General features: G+C 35.0%; 1 protein-coding gene and 1 long non-coding RNA gene across 5 annotated transcripts; both read left to right on the forward strand.

Annotated features, from left to right (window-relative positions):
• The first annotated feature begins 327 nt into the window (after positions 1–327).
• LOC122047611 lies at positions 328–12822 on the forward strand. 4 transcript variants are annotated; one of them, XM_042609000.1, is made up of 7 exons: positions 329–580; positions 2107–2237; positions 8129–8349; positions 8421–10570; positions 11912–12016; positions 12124–12298; positions 12409–12822. In XM_042609000.1, the coding sequence occupies exons 4-7, from the start codon at positions 8538–8540 to the stop codon at positions 12607–12609; spliced, it is 2514 nt and encodes an 837-aa protein (XP_042464934.1). In that variant the 5' UTR covers positions 329–580; positions 2107–2237; positions 8129–8349; positions 8421–8537; the 3' UTR covers positions 12610–12822. The 4 variants fall into 4 exon arrangements, with proteins under 4 accessions (XP_042464932.1, XP_042464934.1, XP_042464935.1 ...); XM_042609001.1 differs by lacking the exon at positions 329–580 and having other exon boundaries at positions 8129–8201; positions 8282–8349; XM_042608998.1 differs by having other exon boundaries at positions 328–580; positions 8129–10570.
• A 909-nt stretch (positions 12823–13731) lies between these two features.
• LOC122049633 lies at positions 13732–15735 on the forward strand. Its single transcript, XR_006131008.1, has 3 exons — positions 13732–13957; positions 14061–14121; positions 15328–15735. It is a non-coding gene; the product is annotated as an uncharacterized LOC122049633 (long non-coding RNA).
• The last annotated feature ends 3104 nt before the right edge of the window (positions 15736–18839 follow it).

Here is an 18839-nt window from a genome sequence, read left to right on the forward strand (position 1 = left end):
TTTATGGTCAATTTTAATCCCTTTGTCGTCGTTCAAATGAATTTTTTATTATTTTTATAATTTTTCAGGTGTTGTTTGGTTTGACCACGAGTCGCGGCGGCTTTGGTAGCTAGAACTTGACACGGCAAGTAATACGCCGGTTCGTTCTTCAATCGCGTAGAAATAACTCTGCGACCGCGACCTTCCTTACTCCCTTTCCAAAACAGTAGCACCGCCCTGGACTATTGTCGACCGCGCCGAAGCCCAAATATGCGGTCGCGGACACGTAGTGGGACCCCTGTATAACCAAATAAGATGCGAGTGTTTGGAAAGGTAATGCATAGAGGTGTGTAGGTAGGTTCCTCGTCTATTTTGATTTTCCCGTGCTCGGCCCCTCTCCTCGCTCTATAATATCCCCTCTCACCGTCCCACCTACTCGCTTCTTCTTCTTCTTCTTCTTCTTCTTCAACAATTGGAATCGAGCGGTGGCGATCTCTAAGAACAGTGACATCTTTGCTTCTTCATCTCAATCTCGCTAACGATCTCTCGATCTTTTAATCGCGCATCGGAAGAACAACATCGGAGGAGCGTGCGCTTCGAGGTACTGTTCTCACTCTTTCATGCGTCTCCGTTTCGGATTCCCGCGGTCCCCTGCGATAATTTCAGCCCGCACGTTTCCTTTCTGTGGTTCGAGGATTCCAATCGGTGCTCCTCTTAGTAATGTGCCTTTTCATTGGTTTCCTCTCATGTTTCCACGATCGGAGATGGTTTTGCTTGCGTGCTTTGCTCGCTGCGCTTTGTGATTGCCGTGTAGTTGTTCGTGGATGTTGTCTCCGGTCTTTGTGTGTGATTATTATGACGCTACAGTGCGTGTCGTCTTACTCCGTCTGGTGGTGATTCGGTGCATCTGTCTTGATTTTGTGGATTGTCTTTACTGCGATATTGGGGGAAGGTTGGGACTTGCAGTTGAGGATATCTTTTTGAGTCTGATGTTTCTTCTCCAGATTGGATTGAAGTTTCGATACAAAATGAGATCTTTTTTTTTTGCTCTCTCCGCCTAATCTTCTTGGTCGGATAAGTATATATGTCAAAATTTGGGAAGATGAGAGGTACTTGAATTCAGCTTAGAAGGTGTGCGTTTCTTCTGCAGTTGATTTTGATCATAAGTATACTCAGTTTATGAAAATTTAGGATTCCATGGTGTAGATAAGCATCCTTCTTCCAAAGGCCTTGTTTAAATTGACAAATTCCGGTTCGTGGATCCAGCTAACTATTTATTGATCGACCTATTTCATCTAGAACAATGCGATAGACTAGAGGGCTTGCGGACTTGATTTTCAGGGATGCCCATTTTGGAACTTACACATATTGCTTCTCATGATTTGACTTAGTGGAGGATAACTCCTTATTTCATACTACATTGTTTATTACTCATTAAAATCCGTCTTAAATCTTTCCATTTTTGTATTTGTGATTACATATTGGTCTCCCTGCAATTATTATCTACGTTACCTTTATACTCCCTTATATGCTGAACCTTAGAGCTCATCCAATTTGTGTGGGTACTTCTTGTCCAGTCATTTGGTTTTATTACATCAGTTTAGGAACAATTGGATCTCCACATAAGTTATGCATTTCTTTTAACTATTTTTAGCTGGTGGAGTGATCATATTCAATCATCTCAACACTTTAGCTTCACTCATAGATATTGGAGGAATATATATCAAGAATTATTAATGAATTAACATTCAGCTACACAACCAGTGAGATATAAGATTTCATAGGTGGAATTTTGCAGAAGAAAGATAAGAAACGTTTTATTATTTTCACTTGCTGGGGATTGGAGACATTTTTCTTCAGTACTTGCACAGACCTGTACCATCATGTCTATTCTTGATATGAATGAAACTTTTGTGTGCTTGTTATTTTTCAATAGAAAAAATATTAGGATTGTGACTTGACATGAATATTCATCTATATATGATTCTGACGAACACTTACCTAAGTATGTGGAGTGCTTAAAAAAACATAACAAGTTTCCCGTATTCCTTTTTCTTTAAAATATCTGCTACTGATTGTCCATGTGATTGGTCTATATGAATTCATATGTTTACTTTTTGTGTTCAGTCCTAGGCAATGCCATATAAACATCGGAGGAGATATAGTACCATTGAAAAGATTGCATATGGGAGAAACGATTCGCTCTTGCTCCAGGATCTTCAACCACCTGAACTTGACCCAGGAAGTCCTAAACTAATGTACTCTTCTTTCTGGTCATTTATTCATTATCAGCTTAGCAACTGTTGACAAATTGTCGTTATTTTCCATTTTTGTTTAAATCCCTTTTTTACTACTTGTACTTGCTAATTTTAGGTTTTTTCTGTCATAGTAAAACTGTTCTTTTCCTTTAGGATGATATTTTGGGTGCTAGGTGAATACTGATATGCCACCCGTGTCTGTCCAAAGTTGAATCCTCGATGAAAAATCTCAAAGTTGTGTTAGGTCATGACAGCTAGTAATAGAAGTCTAGAAACCTATGGGCATGGATCCTATAGCTAACCTCAAATAGTTGAGACTAACATGAATTCAGGATGATGGAAGAAGTGGACGGCGATGATGGCACATTCTGTTGCCTAGAAAAAGCATCTAAACAGAATTCGGATGGGTTTTATATTTGGCATCTATGTTTTGTTTAAATGTACTTGAAGTGTGTACCTTATAGGTATTAACATTAGATTTTGTGCTGGTTTTAATACATAAATATTAGAGTTGATCTGTTTTTTTCCTAGTATATTTGTTCTCTCCTTTCTACTTATCTCTACTCCTCTCTCACTATTTCTCCTAGTTTCTTTTTCTATTGCCGTCTGCTTTTCCCTTATCTACTATCGTTCTCCACTCCAACACATTCTACATTAGTTAGACAATGCCTACTAAACTGACACTATAAACTATTGTGCATGTAGCATGTTGTCGCGTCCTGTGCATATGTAGCATGCAAGGAAACAATATGTACGCCAATATTAAGAAACTATTCAACATTGATCGTATCCATAAAAGTAAAATTTTAAAAAGTATTGACCAATTTATTAGAAATAATTCACTTCTAGCTAATGGATTACCTAAACGTTCATCACTGAAAACAAAGTAGTGTTCATTTAAGAGAGAGCAACTAATTAAATAGGCTAGAGAGAGCAATTAATTTCCATATACAACAATCAAGGAGGATAGAGAGAGATTAATTTCCATGTAAAAAAACTACACAAACTTTTCACGTTGTTTATTGCAACTCTTCCATCTCCCTTTGCTTCACATCCAGTTTAATTATAGCTTCACTCAACTCTGTGTAAGTGAGCCAATTGAGGTGATTTGGACTAATGGACCAGGAAAGCAAGGTGGCAAAGATCTCAAAGGCTCACAATTAGAGTGCCTCTTAACAATGTCCAACCTCTGTTGCCATGGCACCCATTTCGATTGACAATTTCTTTGTGTATCAGTAGTATCATAAAGCAAAAAATGTGGTACCGCCACACTTAAAGAAGACAAGAACCAACTTCTAAATGTTAGCGTAATGTTTCTTCCGCATACGAAAAACAATGAACCTTTTTTACCCCACTCAACTTTTATTCATTTTCTTGTGTTCATACCATGAACAACTGTGGAAGGTCAAAAGCCTATCAACTCTTTGAATTCACACCTTCATCTTTCTCAATGATCAAGAGAGTCCAAGAACTCTAAGGCAAGGAGGAATCTTTCCTTTGTGAGTTGGGGAATTCCACCTCCTGATTGGTGATGGCTTTGGTCTGATATGGAGCCCTTCCTATGACAATATAACCTTTAAGACACCCCACAATATTCTGAATCATCGCAATAAGAACATCATTCGCAGGAGGCTAAAACACTTTGTACACTTCTGTCACTGCTTTTTGGCCTCTTCAATTTCACCATGTTTACTATGATCATTGAACGCCACTTTTTCAATGTTATCTACGAGGACAGTGTTTGAGGAGATAGAGTTGAAGAAAGAGAGGTGGATACATGAAAGATGTAGTGGTATGTAAAAATCTACTTTAAAATTGCTCTATCCAATAAAAATGGCACATTTATATATTTTGTTGATGAATTAAAGACTGTCTTAATATGACAATTTAAACATGCATGCATTTGTCATACACTCAATTCCATCGACTTGTCATTAAATATTCCTCTTTTGATCTCCCGCTGAGTGTTATTTATGAGGATAGTGTTGGAGAGAGTCGAAGAAAGAGAGGTGGATACAATGAAAGATGTAGTAACATGTAAAAGCCTACTTTAAAAGTGCTCTATCCAATAAAAATGACATGTTTATTTATTTTCTTGATGAATTAAAGATTATTTTAATATGACAAGTATACATGGATGCATTTGCTATGCCCTGAGTCCATCTGACTTAACATTAAATAGTCCTCTGTGAGTCTTTCATCAAGTCGTTTTTTCTCACTTTCCTTATGGCTGGGAATGCTTGCATATTCAACATGATTCCCACCGCAAAGTTCTTCTATCACCTTCTCCCATCGGCAAAGCACATCAAGACATTCTTCACTAGGCACTCTGTCTAGTCTAAGCCTTCAAGGCACATCAAGGCATTCTTTACCAAGCACTTCATCCAGCCTAAGTCTAGCAAAAGTCTCATTCCGTGAATGGTGGTGGAGACAAAGCTGTGGAAGGAGACACAAATGGTTCCTTTAAAATTTCTCCATGTATCTATAGCAAAAGGAATATATGTTTTAATAATTAACATGCATCACACTACTATGCACTATTTTCAAGAATTTTTATAATATTAAATATTGACATTGTACATATAGAGCTTGAATTTTCAATTGCACATAGTGCAAGTTCTAACTAAAGTTACTACAGATTATTAATGATAGGACATCACTTATAACACATTAAAGGATAAAATTAATTTAGCTAACTGAAAATAGTTTGGGACAAATAAGATTTGGTGAGACGATGATGACTATATAATTATAAAATAATAATATGAAAATGTAAGGCGCTCGATGCACGAAGCTCCTGCTGATGTGGGTCCCAAGGAATGATTGAACCACATTAGGTATATTTTACGCAGCCTAATCTTGCATTGCAAGAGGATGTTTTCGCGACTCGAACCAATGATCGCAAGGTCACACGACAACAACTTTACCATTGCGCTAAGGATCCCCTTCAATAATATGAAAATGTAATAAGTTTATAAAATTCAAAAACTTCTTCTCCCTTTAATTGGGATAGTGCCTTAGTCGTCAAAGTTTTTTCAATTAAGTTTCATGTCAAGTTCGATCAGGGGTGACTTACAATATCATTTTAGGCCATTGGAAAATTAATTACACTAAAAATCAATTAACCTACAGAGTAAAATTCCTTTACACTTATAGAATGATTTATAGCCAACGAATTCTTTCTTTCCTTCCTTCCTTTTTAAATCTTACTCTCATTAAGTGAAAGAGAGTTTTGACGCAACAGTAAATTTGCTACCGTGTGACAAAGATGTCACGAATTCGAGTCTCGTAAACAACCTCTTGCAAAGTAGGGTAAAGCTGCGTACCCTTCCTCAGGACTCCGCATTGGTCAGAGCTTTGTACATTGGTCTGCCTTTTTTTTTACTCTGTTCATTAAATCCAACATTAGCTAGACTAGTCATCTTATTTATGATTTGTTATCTCGAAAGAATATGTAATGTGATATCCACATGAGGGTGTATGTGACAATGCAAAGCTTTCAATATTCATATGTAGGAAAGTACCCGATTTTATATACATAGGGGTCGATACAACATAGGACGTTTAATCATGGATCCTATGCTTTGGGGAAAATCGATTCTTCTACTTCACGGAGATAAAAGGGGCCAATTGAGGAGCCTTTAATAGTCATCTATTAATATATAATAAACCCATCTCATATAAGAACGTGACATTGTTCCCACAACTTGCAACTAATAACTAAAGATGATAAAAAAAAATCATCAAAAATTTTGATTTTGTTCATGCTCAAATCTTCCTACTATAATTGTTCTTGAGCCAAGAACCACATCTCCAAATCTTAACCAAAATGAAAGTGCTTGAGAAACAAAAAAATCTTCTTTTATGACAGAAGTTCTAGAAACTTGATGGGATTGTAGGGAATTTCATCGCATCCACATGGTGGTATATGTTTGGTTTTTTCAACAAATCAAAATTGACCAAGCATGAATCAGCTATCATTTTAACAAATTTCAAACGAATTTGTTTATTTGTCTCAAAAACTTAAAGTGTTGGTGACTACTTAAGCCCTAGCATACAAAGGCCATAACAAAGGACTTTAAGCTGGACCTCAAAGCTTGACAACTGCTAGCAAAGGAGATGGAGTTGCTTGACCACAATGTTGATAAGAGTTGGGAAGATTGATGAGTAGTGATGAAGACAAACAAAATCTATTAAGTGAATCCATAATAATATTAGTAATAACTCAATATAAAATAATAATATTAAGGATGACATATTATAGATATAAACTAAATAAGGGATCATGCTATAATTATTAAAAATATTTTAATGATTATATGATAGACTATTATATTGTTAATAATGATAATATATGAGTATATACTAATAAGATAGTACAAATAGTTATTCAGTGTTACAACATACGATAGTTATATTTATTAGGTAACAACTAAATGCAAGTAATTGTTTCAAATTATCAAATACTATTTTTATTCATTGGTCTTTTATATAACATGCCAAAATTGGTGTGCTCATGAAGATTCCTAAAGCTTATAGGATTACTGTGATCTGTTCTTGATATACATGGAGGATGCATACAGCGTTATCTTTTTGACAGATGGGTATTTTTTGGAAGTGAGTTATTGTTGTTTAATAATTGTTACTCTATGCTAGGTGATTAATCTATGATACAGCTCAGGGATAACTATCTCATGTAGAGGTAAAAATGATTCCTGGTAAGAATCAAAAACTTACAAAGAGGAGAAATTTTTATTAAACCCTTGAATGCTTTATATGAGGGATTGAGAACCCCTTTAAGACTATTTTTTGTAAGTTTGAGTTAAATTTTTGTTCTATTTTATAATACCTTGGAAACACAATATAACATCAATGAGGCGCCTTGAAGTGATTGTCCTTCTTTATTGTTATTAGTGATTGAGTGGATATAAGTATAATGGGGCTTGGGGGTTTGTTATTGTGATGAAGGAGAGGTTGGATGACATTTGAGTATCGAATCAAGATTTTGCCCTGATAGAGCTGTAAATGAGCTGCACATTTGTGAACAAGTTCTGTGTTTTGTAAAAGTTCGTTTATATTCATTCAATATAAAAATATATATATATATATAAAACAAAAGGCTTGAATACTAGTGAATTCGATTTGTTAATGTTCATGAACAAAGGTCGTGAACAATTTATGAAGGAACTTTTTTTTATTAAATCAAACAGAGTGGGGATCAAGAAACCCTTTTACAAAACAAAGGAAAGACATTCTAAGGTTAGATTCAATTTTATCTATTTTATAATGGTCAGTAAAACATGATAATAACATTAAAAAAAAATTGTAACTCAATAAAGTTGAACTTTCTAATTTAAAACTGGCAATTTAAACATTATTTTCCCCTAATTTTATAACACAACTAATTATCTATCTTCTTCATTTATCCTTTTTGTATTGCTACTGTTGTTTGCTACATTACTTTTGCAATGATATATTTTGGTCTAGCAGACTAGTCATTTGGTCAACAGGTGCAATATTCGCATTTAGTTTGCTCGAACACTAGAAGTGACTGCCTAGTTATTGTGAATGTATTGTCATATGTTTCAAATCTTGAACACTGCTTACCATGTTGAGCAATTTGAAGTTGGTTTATCTTAGTGGATTGGATCTATTCTTTCTGTTTTGGCTAAATAAGCTTTTAAAAATCTGTGCTGGACTGTGCTAATTGTAATTTTGCATTTTTCTTTCTATTTTGATACTTTAACTTTCTTTTATTTGTCAGTTATCTTATTTCTATACTTTCTGTTTTGGCTAAGTACATTTTCAACAGTTTGTGTTGGACTGTGCTAATTCTAATTTTTGCTTTTTTCCATCCTATTTTCACACTATAACTATCTTTTATTTGTCAGGTTTCGTCCAATCACTGTCATCTTTGTTGATAATGATGCACTGGCGAATGCGTCATATTTGCCATCTAATATGGTTAGTCCTGATACATCATCTCCGAGACTTTTTTTGATTAACCTAGATACAGACTTCCGAATGTCCAGTTCATCTGGCAGTGGTAGTGAGGCAAGTAGTTCAGGACAAGGCAAGAAAAATTTGTCCAGTTCTGTCTCAAGTACCTCAGGTAATGCTTCCCCCATCTCTGATAACACAAATGTAGTTAGTTCAGATTTTTTGGTTGGTCTCTTTCCAAAGGAGGAGAATAAAGCTAAAAGAAAATCAAGAAAGAAAGACCAGAAGAAGAGGAAGCAACGTAAACGAGTTACATCTACAAGGGATCCCAACAAGTCAGTTGTTCAATGCAATGCAAAGATGCCTATGACCTCTGCTTTTGAGACATCTGCCCCCAGTTCACTTTGCTCTTCAGACAAACATCTCCCAGGTAGTAATTTGTCAGATGAGGTAGCCGTTAGTTTGTTGGACAAGGATGATAGTGCAAATACTAATAAGTTTGTTGACTGTCCAAATTCACTCTTGTCTACATCATTCAGTGATGAGATCGATGATTTTGAAACAGTACCATCTTCTGAAAGATCTAGTGATGATTTACACTGGACCACTACCACTTGGCTTCATTCATCTGGCAATTTTAAAAATGAAGAAGCATTACCATTTTCTTTTGATGGGGGGAATGGAGGAGAGAATTGCAAAGAAAACAATATCTGTGATGGAAATTCTCCCATGGACAAGACGAACAATGACATGAGTGAGAACACTAGTGATGATACTGTAATAGAGTTACCAGTTAAGGATGAAACTGGACCAAGCTCTTCAGAAGTACCAAAGGATCCTCATAGCTATGCTGCATGTTTTTCAAATAATGTCCTTGATGCTTACTGCGGTACTGGAAGAGCAGATTACATCATCCAGGATGACAGCAGCAATGGTTTCCATGTTGTTATTTCTGGAAAGAGAAGAAGAAGGGCTAGAAGAAGGATGAATAATGGAGCTTTGAATGGAGAAAATATGCCCATTAATGCAAATATACATAGTAACATGGAGAAAGATTACAATTACTCCATTTGGCCAAAGCTCCAAAAATTTGGAGAGGAATGTTCTAAACCTAACAGGGTCAAAGTTTCATCTTCACACAGCAAGCTTGCAATGAAGGATGACAAGATGAAATCAGAAGATAGGAAATTTATTGAGCCAAAGAAAAAACAAAGTGGAATAACCCCATGTTCAGGTGGAAATTCCAAAATAGAGGCAAGCCTAGTAGCCTCTAGAGAATCCAAGGCTAGTGTAACTATCACTAAATCTACAGTTGGAAACTCTGTCACTGGTGTTATGTGTGAATCTAACTCAATTGCCAAACAAGCAGAGCATAATGATTGGAATGTAACTTGCACTGCTAAAGCTGATGTGCCGAATGGTATTCAGCAAAGAGAAGGTTTGCAGAATCCACAACCCGTACAACTTAATATCCAAAGTAAAACTGGATCAAAATCACCTGGCAATGAGGTATCTGGAAGATGTGTTTCTAAGCTGACTGATAATGAACTGGAGAAGAGAGTTCCTGTTCCCACAGAGGAATTTTTTTGTCACAATAAACTTAGCTATATTCCAACCACAACAAATCAGCTTGGTCAGGGGAAGATTGAAACTATTTCTGTAAGTGATACCAAAATGAACTCTGAGGACACAGTAGGTTCCATTGTAGGTAATGAAGGTCAAGAACTCATAAAGCCTTGTTTTGGAAGTTACAAAGAATCAAACAATTTGAACAGCATTAGTACCTCAACACAGAATAGAATTCCTGTTGTGACAAGAACTTCAGCAGATATTAACAAGATAATGATAGCTCTTAATGATGTATGCAAACAGCAAAGAGTAGTGGAATATGCTCAATTGATGATTGGCTATCCAATTGCTGATTTTGAGAAATTTCTTTTTTCTGCCTCTCCAATTATTAGACAAACAGAAGGCCAGAATATCTCCTTGAAGAACATTTGGAAATGGTATGAAGAACCTGGTTGCTTTGGGTTGGAAGTGAGTGGACAAGAATTTTGCGATTCAAGAAGACTGCCCAATGGGTATTTGGACTTCACTGCCTATTTTGTGCCATATCTCTCTGCTGTACAACTATTTGGGATGTCTGTTAGTAGCAGAAATTGCAATCTGAATTCTCAGGTGGATCAGACAGATAAATCTTCAAAATCTTTGGGTTCTCACTCCACTTTAACATTGATGCTGCAAAACTCTTGCAAGAGTGCAGATGTATGTTTGTCAGACTTCTCTTCTGAGGGAGATTTATCTGATAAAAACACTCCTGTTAATCAGGCAGATCTCATTTTTGAGTACTTTGAATCTGACCTACCCCCTAGGCGCCCACCATTATTTGACAAGTGAGTCATGTTTCTCTTTATTTATACTTCAGCTGATCTCTCTTGTTAAGGAATTGCTGCCTTTTGAAAAAATCCTGCAAATGTTACTCTTTTCTAAAATATGCCTGAAAAAATATGTAGTTTCCCAGCAATCATGTTTTGATGGGCATTTAAACTTTCTCTAGGCTCATGTGTAGACGTGACTTTTATATACATATGAGATGAATGACAGTTATTTTAAGAGCATAATGTTTTGTAGATGGTATGCGACAAGATATACGGAGTGCATGTACTATACAAGTTTTTATACTATTTCAAGATAACTAACTACCAATTCATTTTAATTTTAGATCATCTAAGTTTCCTTTTGGCCTGTTTTTGTAATTGATCAATAGTTGTTTCATGTAAACTGAAAAAATGTTCTTTGGTAGCAAAATCCAACAATTTAAAAATGTAGGGATCTCATGAGAGAGAAAATCCTTAAAAGAATGATGACTATGAGCAATGTGCAGCTCCATGAAGTTAGACTGCTCAACAGCACATACACATTATTAGGCAACAAAGGTGGATATGTATGTAGTTCTTACCGAATAGTATCAGTTATATTGTCGAATAATTATGTCTTCTCATTCCTATTCTTCATCGTTTCAAGTCTTGGAGTCTTAGATATGTCTATATGTTTGAAAAGGAGAAATGGGAGAAAGAAGACATTCACCTAAGATATATAAAAAAGTAGAAACAGCTCATACATAGTAAGGAGGATGGAGGCCAGAAAAACAAGCAAAAATACCTGCCCAATGAGAACTAAGGAGTTTATATGTGCCTGTAGTTCAATACTAGAAGATATTACAGTACTAAGATGTGTGTTAGAATTTTTAAGCCTTAGAGGAGGTAACCTGTGGAAAGGGAAACGGTAAAGTTGTTGCCATGTGACCAAAAGGTCACGGGTACGAATCCTAGAAACAGCCTCTTGCAAAAAGCAGGGTAAGACTGTGTACAATGGATCCTTCCCCGGGACCCCGCATGGCGGGAGCTTCGTGCACCGGGCTGCCCTTTTTTTTTTTTTTTTTTTAATTTTAGAGGAGGTAACCTGTGCATTGTAAATCAATAAGCATTGGATAGATTGGTTTTTTTAACACGAATTACTCTTTATACTTGATAAGAATAAGGGTAGGCTTTGTTAACAGAAAGAACATCAAAGCACAAGTTGATGGGGGGAAGAGTGTGAATTAATGGAAGCAAACTATAACCTATGGTCAAACATAAAGCATGTCCAAATCGTTGGTTCCCTCATTTTACTCTTGCATTGTATGTTCTAGATTTGGCGGCTCTTTTCTGATATTCCTCTTTTCCTCAATACAGGACCAATGAACTAATGGCTGGTGATACAGCTTCTGATGGATGTATATTTGGAAATCCATCAGTTTTGGAATCTATTGAACTGCAAGATCTTCATCCTGCATCTTGGTCTGTCCAAGTCAATATTGTTTTCTTCTACATTTCATTTGAGGTTCTGTTTAGTACAGATAGATATTCAGATATTTCTTTTTCGTCTTCGTTTATTTTCCTTTCAGGTATTGTGTTGCATGGTATCCCATATATCGTATACCTATTGGTCGTCTTCGTGCCGCCTTTCTGACTTATCATTCTCTGGGAAATTTCACTCGTGCTGGTAATCCAGCAGATTCTCCTGGTGCTTGTGACACTCTGGTTTCTCCAGTTGTTGGTCTCCAGTCATACAACGATATGGTACATCTGCTCTATGTTCATACTTTGATCCTTAAGAAACAAAATTTTACGAGTGATGATATTTCGGTAAGTTGTTTGTTTGGAAAAGATAAACTGTGTTTGCATTGCAGGGTGAGAATTGGTTTCGACCAAGGAACATGGGTTCAAATGTTCCCTGTACCAATCCCAGTACTTCAGAGCTGGTAAAAGAGAGGTTGAGGGCGCTGAGGCAAACCGCTGCTGCAATGTCAGGCACTATAGTTTCAAAGGGTGACTCTCGGTCTGTGAATCGGCATCGAGACTATGAATTCTTCGTATCGCGGAGCAGATAGATTGCTGAGATGTTTTCTTTTCCCCCATAATTCTGCAATATTCCCTGAAATGCTAATTACAATTGTCCATCTTAGAGTCAAGACTGCAACTAGAACAAGGCGATCGAGAACAATTCTCACATTAACGTTTTTTTTCCCTTCAATTTTCAACTCTTGAAATAAGATTCAGACTTGCAGACTTAAGCTCTCATTTCAACTGGTTTGAGCCTTGTTTCTCGACGAGTCATGTTATTACAATTAAGATATGCTTTTTTAATTTTTATGATAATGAAAATAATAGATGTGTCACCAACCCTTTTCCGAGATCTTGGCAAGAGTTTCATTCTTTTTTTTGGAAATAATGAACGTCTTTCTTATTTATAGGATATCTAACTATACTACGTTCCTTGTAGCATCAACAATAACAATTAAATTGGTGGAGCAATAACAATTAAATTTTTATCTCACAATTAAATTTTTATAGTGATTATATAGACCCTTCTAGACTTTATTCCTATTATATTTTTATTTAATTTAATTTTATATTATTTTATTATTACTAACTTATATTTATTAGGGTCATAGTATATAATTTAAATATTAATCTTCATAAAGATAGAGAGTATAGTATAATAACTCTTTTTATTTAGTTATATTAGGTGTTATAATGTATATTTTAATTTTGATAAAAAAAAATAATTAGAATATGTTTTTATTTAATTATAATAAATTATTTTATTTATTTTTTAGTAAAAAACTAGTTATAATATAGATGTATTAGTTTAATTAAAATAAGTGCTACAGATAGTTTGATAAATAAATAAATATATTTGACGTTGATTCAAATTAATTCCCTCTGCGCTTTATTCATATTGACGACGTTGGACACACCGTTGACCAATTTTGACTAGCCACCGTTCCCCGCGGCACGTGTGCGCAAGAGCTAGCGCATCACCGGCGCACGAGCCGGGTGGTAGGCCAAAAGCAGGTAATGGTGGTTCTGTCAACCAATATCCGACCGACGCTTGCCACTCTCTCGCTTAGAAGACCGACACGCGCCTGTCTTCCCGGTTGGAGCTCGCACGTGCGGCCGTAGCACTTCTCATTAATCCCCTGTCTCTCGCTTTCTCTCTCGCTGATTTGTTTCGCTGATTTGTTTTCCTTCTTCTCTCTCTGCTTTCTCCTTCGCCACTTCGCTATCGAATCACAGAGATGCCGATCGGTCCCTCGCCGTCGACCTCGTCGTCTCCTCGATCCATAATCGGCCTGCGTTCCTACTTTCCCCCCTCAGATTTGTAGATCGTATGCATCTGGCGGAAGCTCCTAGTCGACTACATCATTGGCTTCTTTTGGCGGCTTGCATTTGAAGGTATTTATCTAATCCTGTGCTTATCCATTGATCTCCCCTTCTTTGATGGAGCAGATCGATCCCTCGTACTTATCTTCTCGTTTCCTGTCTCATGGAAGAACAGAAAACAGAACTGATCTACTCGAATCTGATGCATCCGGAAAAGAGAAAGCACAATCGCTCAGGTCAGTTCATATATATCCCAATTCCATTTCCATTTTCTAGAGAAGAAAACTTTTTATTTAGGTTAATTCGGTCCAGTCAATGTTTCTTAGTTCTTTCAGGTTATCCATATCTACATCATTCTAGTTCCTAGAGAAGAAATTTCTCTTCATTGCTAGTTTTCTGGATTTTTTTTGTTCTAATTAATCAGATCTCACTACTACTGCATGATCGTTTTTTTTTTTAAAAAAAACATTGTTTGATTCTGAATCTGGAAATCTGTGCAGTAATTGGCTTAATTTAAAAAGTTATTTGGCTGTTGAATTAACAATCAGAGTGGCTTGCACTGTACCTAGATTAATTAGTGTACATTCAGTTGCATATGAATCAGTGTGTCTCTGACACCTTTGAAAAACAAGTTTCATTTGTTTTGTTTCCTGATGAAATTTCAGATTTTCAGGTGAACAATTTTAGTATTTTCGACAGTACTTGTCATTGAAAATTTGCAGCCCCACCATTGTCTGCGTGTGCTTGCTGTTTGCAAGCCCACTTTATAATGCATATTTTGAATTGCATTATTCTGCTTAAAGGAAAAATACTAATAGTAAAGACTTATCCCATTAACTAAGGTCGTTATATAGATCTTTCCAAATTATTGACCTCTTTTTCTTATTAGGTTTTCATTTATATTATTCCACGTTATTGTTAATACCATTTTGAACGCCTTTTAAATGTTTTTTAGTTTTGACTTTCTTTTTAATGCTCTTATTCTTTTTATCAATGTCTATCTTGGTATATCTTCATATTCACTTCAACATTCTCATTTGTTGTTGGTGTAATCGAGTCATAATTAACATTCAACATCATATTCATATATAACATAACTGATCTAATTAGTAATTAGTAATATTTTGAACACAGAGAGCGAAAATGCTAATCCAAAGATGTATTTCTGATAAGTCAAGAATATACATATTTTTTTAAAAGACCATTGTATCTCTACTAGTGAATATACATACATCATGAAGAAAGTGTACCATTTTGCCTTATATTTGCAATTTGATTTTTCCTTTTTTTTTTTTTTTTTTAATCTACACAGCACTACTTTATTTTAAATTTACTTCTTTGCATTTTCCAACAATGACTAGTTGAGGATGATGTGATAAAGTAATATTCTTGATCTGGCATGCAAGAAGTGAGGGAAGCTTTCGTTTTCCTTGTTTATGCAGTACAACACAGTTCTTCCACTATCGGCGGCACGTCTCGGCCTGCAGAGCACAAACTGCATGGAGGCATCTGCAGTGAAGGTACAGTACGTTGAGGTATGATGCAAACGCGGACTATGAGCTTCCAACTTTAATTTGTCTTAATTGCATTCTTAAATTCTTAATTAATTATTAGCTGCATAGATTAATTGCAAATGAACTGTGGAGGCTGCATAACGAAATCGCTAATTAGTAATGGAAATAAAGTTTGGTTGGCAATCGAAATTGGAGCGACTGAAATATTAGTTCGCTAATTTGTGTTCTCCTTACTTATTGTGACACATAGGGAAAAAAAAAATCTAAATACTCTGACTAACATTATGAAATTATTGGGATTTATTTTTCCATAAAGAGAGCAAGGATAAAATTATTATTGTGTGATGTTGTAATCATGAATTTAAATCCTGAAAATAATTATTTTCAATATAAGATAAATAATAGATCGTGCAAGTCTTTTTCGAGTAAATCTCAATGTCCAAAATTTACCCAACCAAAAAATTATTGTGTGATGTTGTGTCTTTTATTATTACATGCAATTTTAATTAATACATCTCAACCAAAAAATGAATGTTAAGAGTTTCATTATGATATTCTGGTTATTTAGCATTGTCTTTTTTGAAATTACCATATTAACGAAACTAGATGGGATTGTTTTTTTACTTTCCACGAAGAGAGCAACTCACTTTAAGATCTATTTAATTTGTCAATATATTTCTATTACATAAATCAACCTATCAGTACCAACGGTTAGTCATTAAAAATCAGCACATGTAATTAAATCATAGTACTGATTTTTTTAAAATTAATATCACATCAATTATTGCTGCATGTAATCAAATGAGATATAAGAGAGAATTTTATTTTAATTTAATTAAAAAGAGGAAAATTTGTTGAATACATATGAGAGAGATTAAAAAAATAAATTTTGATCTTTTTAGATTGTTCACGTCAAATGTCACCCACTGTGGCTTACTCAAAGATGTGTAGGATAAACATTCTTGTATGTGTTTATGTGTGTGTATATATATATATTTGAGAAAATTATGTTTTTAATTTTGTAATTTATATTTTTTTAAATTTTAGTCTTGTTATGAGTCTGTTTACATTTTTAGTCCTATAACTTGTAATATTTTTCAATTTCAATCTTTTTTCCTCTAAAATTGAAATTTTTTAACGGAAAATGATGAGTTGTAAATTAAATTTGAGGGTTTTGATTTTTTATGACTCATGTGTTTTTTATATTCCAATTACAAACTAGACATTTTCCGTTGAAAAATTTTAATTTTGGAGGAAAAAAGACTGAAATTGAAAAATATTACAAGTTACAGGACTAAGAACGTAAATTAACTCATAACAGGACTAAAATTGAAAAAGATGCAAGTTACAGAACTGAAAATATAATTTTCTCTATATATTTTTTAGTATACATTAATTTCTTTTTTCCCCACGCTTCTTGCAAAGCATCCTAAAGGTTGATCGTAGAGGTGTAAATGAGCCAAGCCACTCGCAAGCTATTTGGGGCTCAGTTCGAAAAAAAATTCGTTCGAGTTTGTTCGATTAAATTAACGAGCCGAGCTTGAGCTTGTTTTCGAGTTCGAAAACCTTATTAAACCGAGCCCGAGCTTAATAATACTTGGTTCGTGAGTTCGTAAACATATTTGTTAAGAACCTTATTTATCTTATATATATAATAAATATAATAATGTGTTATTAATTATTATACCTAATTATCTTAACGAGTTTGAACTAAGCTCGTTTAATTTTTAAACGAGTTTTTTTTCTAGCCGATCTCGAGTTATTTAATTTTATTACGAACTAAGTTCGAGTTGAAGAATTAAAATTCAAATTAAACTTGAGTTGAGCTTGAGCTTAGGATAACCAACTGAACTCGAGTTTTAACTTTTTACTGTTCAGCTCAGCACGATTCAATTATACTTCTAGTTGATTGTCAACTATATGTTTAGAAATTCTTTTATTTAATTTTAATGATCTGTCAACCATTCGATAGTATACTTAATGTTCAAGAACAAATTAAAAAAAGTAGCCCAAGTTATGGTGTAATAAATTTAGTATAATTCCTAGAAATCAACCTCTTGTAAAAAAACGTAGGCAATAGATCCTTTTAATTTCCTGGCAATAGATTTAGATGACGGAGTTTCGTATATCGAGCTGTCGTTTTTTCTAAGTATAATTAAATTTAAAATTATGTATAATAATATAAAAATATATTTATTATAAAGTATAACAAATATATAAAAAATATATAAAATATTGATTACATGCCGAAGTCAATGGAATAGTCTGCATTTAATTTTAAAAAATGAAAACAGCGATGATAATGCCGATGTATAATAATGTGATTCACTACCACTCTTTCGATCCAAAATTAACGGCCGAGATCGCGGGCGCCAACTGACCAGCCATTTCCTTAGACCTTAGGAACCGTCGCCTAGGAACAAACTCGGCGACACATGTCAGTCGTCCATTCAATCAGCGCGCTGCGAGTATAAAGAATTAGAAACTGAACCCCTGCACGAGGCACGAAGCGGTTCGGAAACCTGAATCGAACTGCTTCGGTTCGCGTTCCCTTCCGGTTCTATTTAAACCAGGCTTGGACCGGCTTTTTATTTAGCTTTGTCATCACTTTTCCTCTACCCTCTCCATCCTCTCTCTCTCTCCCTCTTCCATGCCCATCTCTTTCTTGTTGAATTCTTGCAATTTTCTAGGGTTTGATGTGCAGTTGGGCTTGGAGAAAACTGGGGTTGGATAATTGAGATGATTTTGTGATAAGATTGTGGGCATGCTCTCCACAGGCTTTCTTGAACTGTGAACTCTCCCCTTTCACTATCGATCTCGTCTTCTCAGAGAGAATTCTTACACTGAATTGGACTCTCAGAAGGACGGAAAAGACTGAGGAAGGTTAACTAACGTTGATAGTTCAAGAAAGCCCGTGGAAACCATGCCAGATCTTAATTAATATGGTTTCTGATAGATTTGGATCCAGATTTATGATTTCATGCCGTTCAATTTCCTTGAAGGTTTCTCTGTGTTATATATATATATATTTTTGTGTGTGAATTTTTACTCTACTTTTATGCAAATTTGGCGAGAATTGTTTTGTAGCAATCGGCATTATATCTCAATTATATCACTGAATTCTAGCGATTGAGTTTGACTTTAGTCTTTTTTGCAAATTTAGTGAGAATTCTCTTGCAGTAATTGGCATATATCTCTCAATTATGCAACTGCAAGTTGTGAATTCACTGAATTTTAGTACTTTTAGAATTTGTTTCCTCATCTAGATCTTGCAAAAGAGGTTTAATTTCATTTGATGAAGTTTTTTTTTTTCCGTTTGTAAATTATAATTGCATGATTCACGGTTCCTTATCTTTTTCCAGTCACCTATCTTGTGTGAATTGCAAGTCATGAATTCACTGAATTCTAGTGTAAGAAGTTGTTGTAGATCTTTTGAAATC

This window comes from Zingiber officinale, chromosome 2B (genome assembly GCF_018446385.1).
Source record: "Zingiber officinale cultivar Zhangliang chromosome 2B, Zo_v1.1, whole genome shotgun sequence".
NCBI lineage: Eukaryota > Viridiplantae > Streptophyta > Magnoliopsida > Zingiberales > Zingiberaceae > Zingiber > Zingiber officinale.

Excerpts from the sequence above, each read along its gene's own strand:
- LOC122047611 (XM_042608998.1), top strand. The coding sequence starts at position 2,116 with ATGCCATATAAACATCGGAGGAGATATAGTACCATTGAAAAGATTGCA. Across the intron at positions 2,238-8,128 it reads CCAGGAAGTCCTAAACTAAT|GTTTCGTCCAATCACTGTCA; the intron begins GTACTCTTCTTT and ends TTTATTTGTCAG. Across the intron at positions 10,571-11,911 it reads CGCCCACCATTATTTGACAA|GACCAATGAACTAATGGCTG; the intron begins GTGAGTCATGTT and ends TCCTCAATACAG.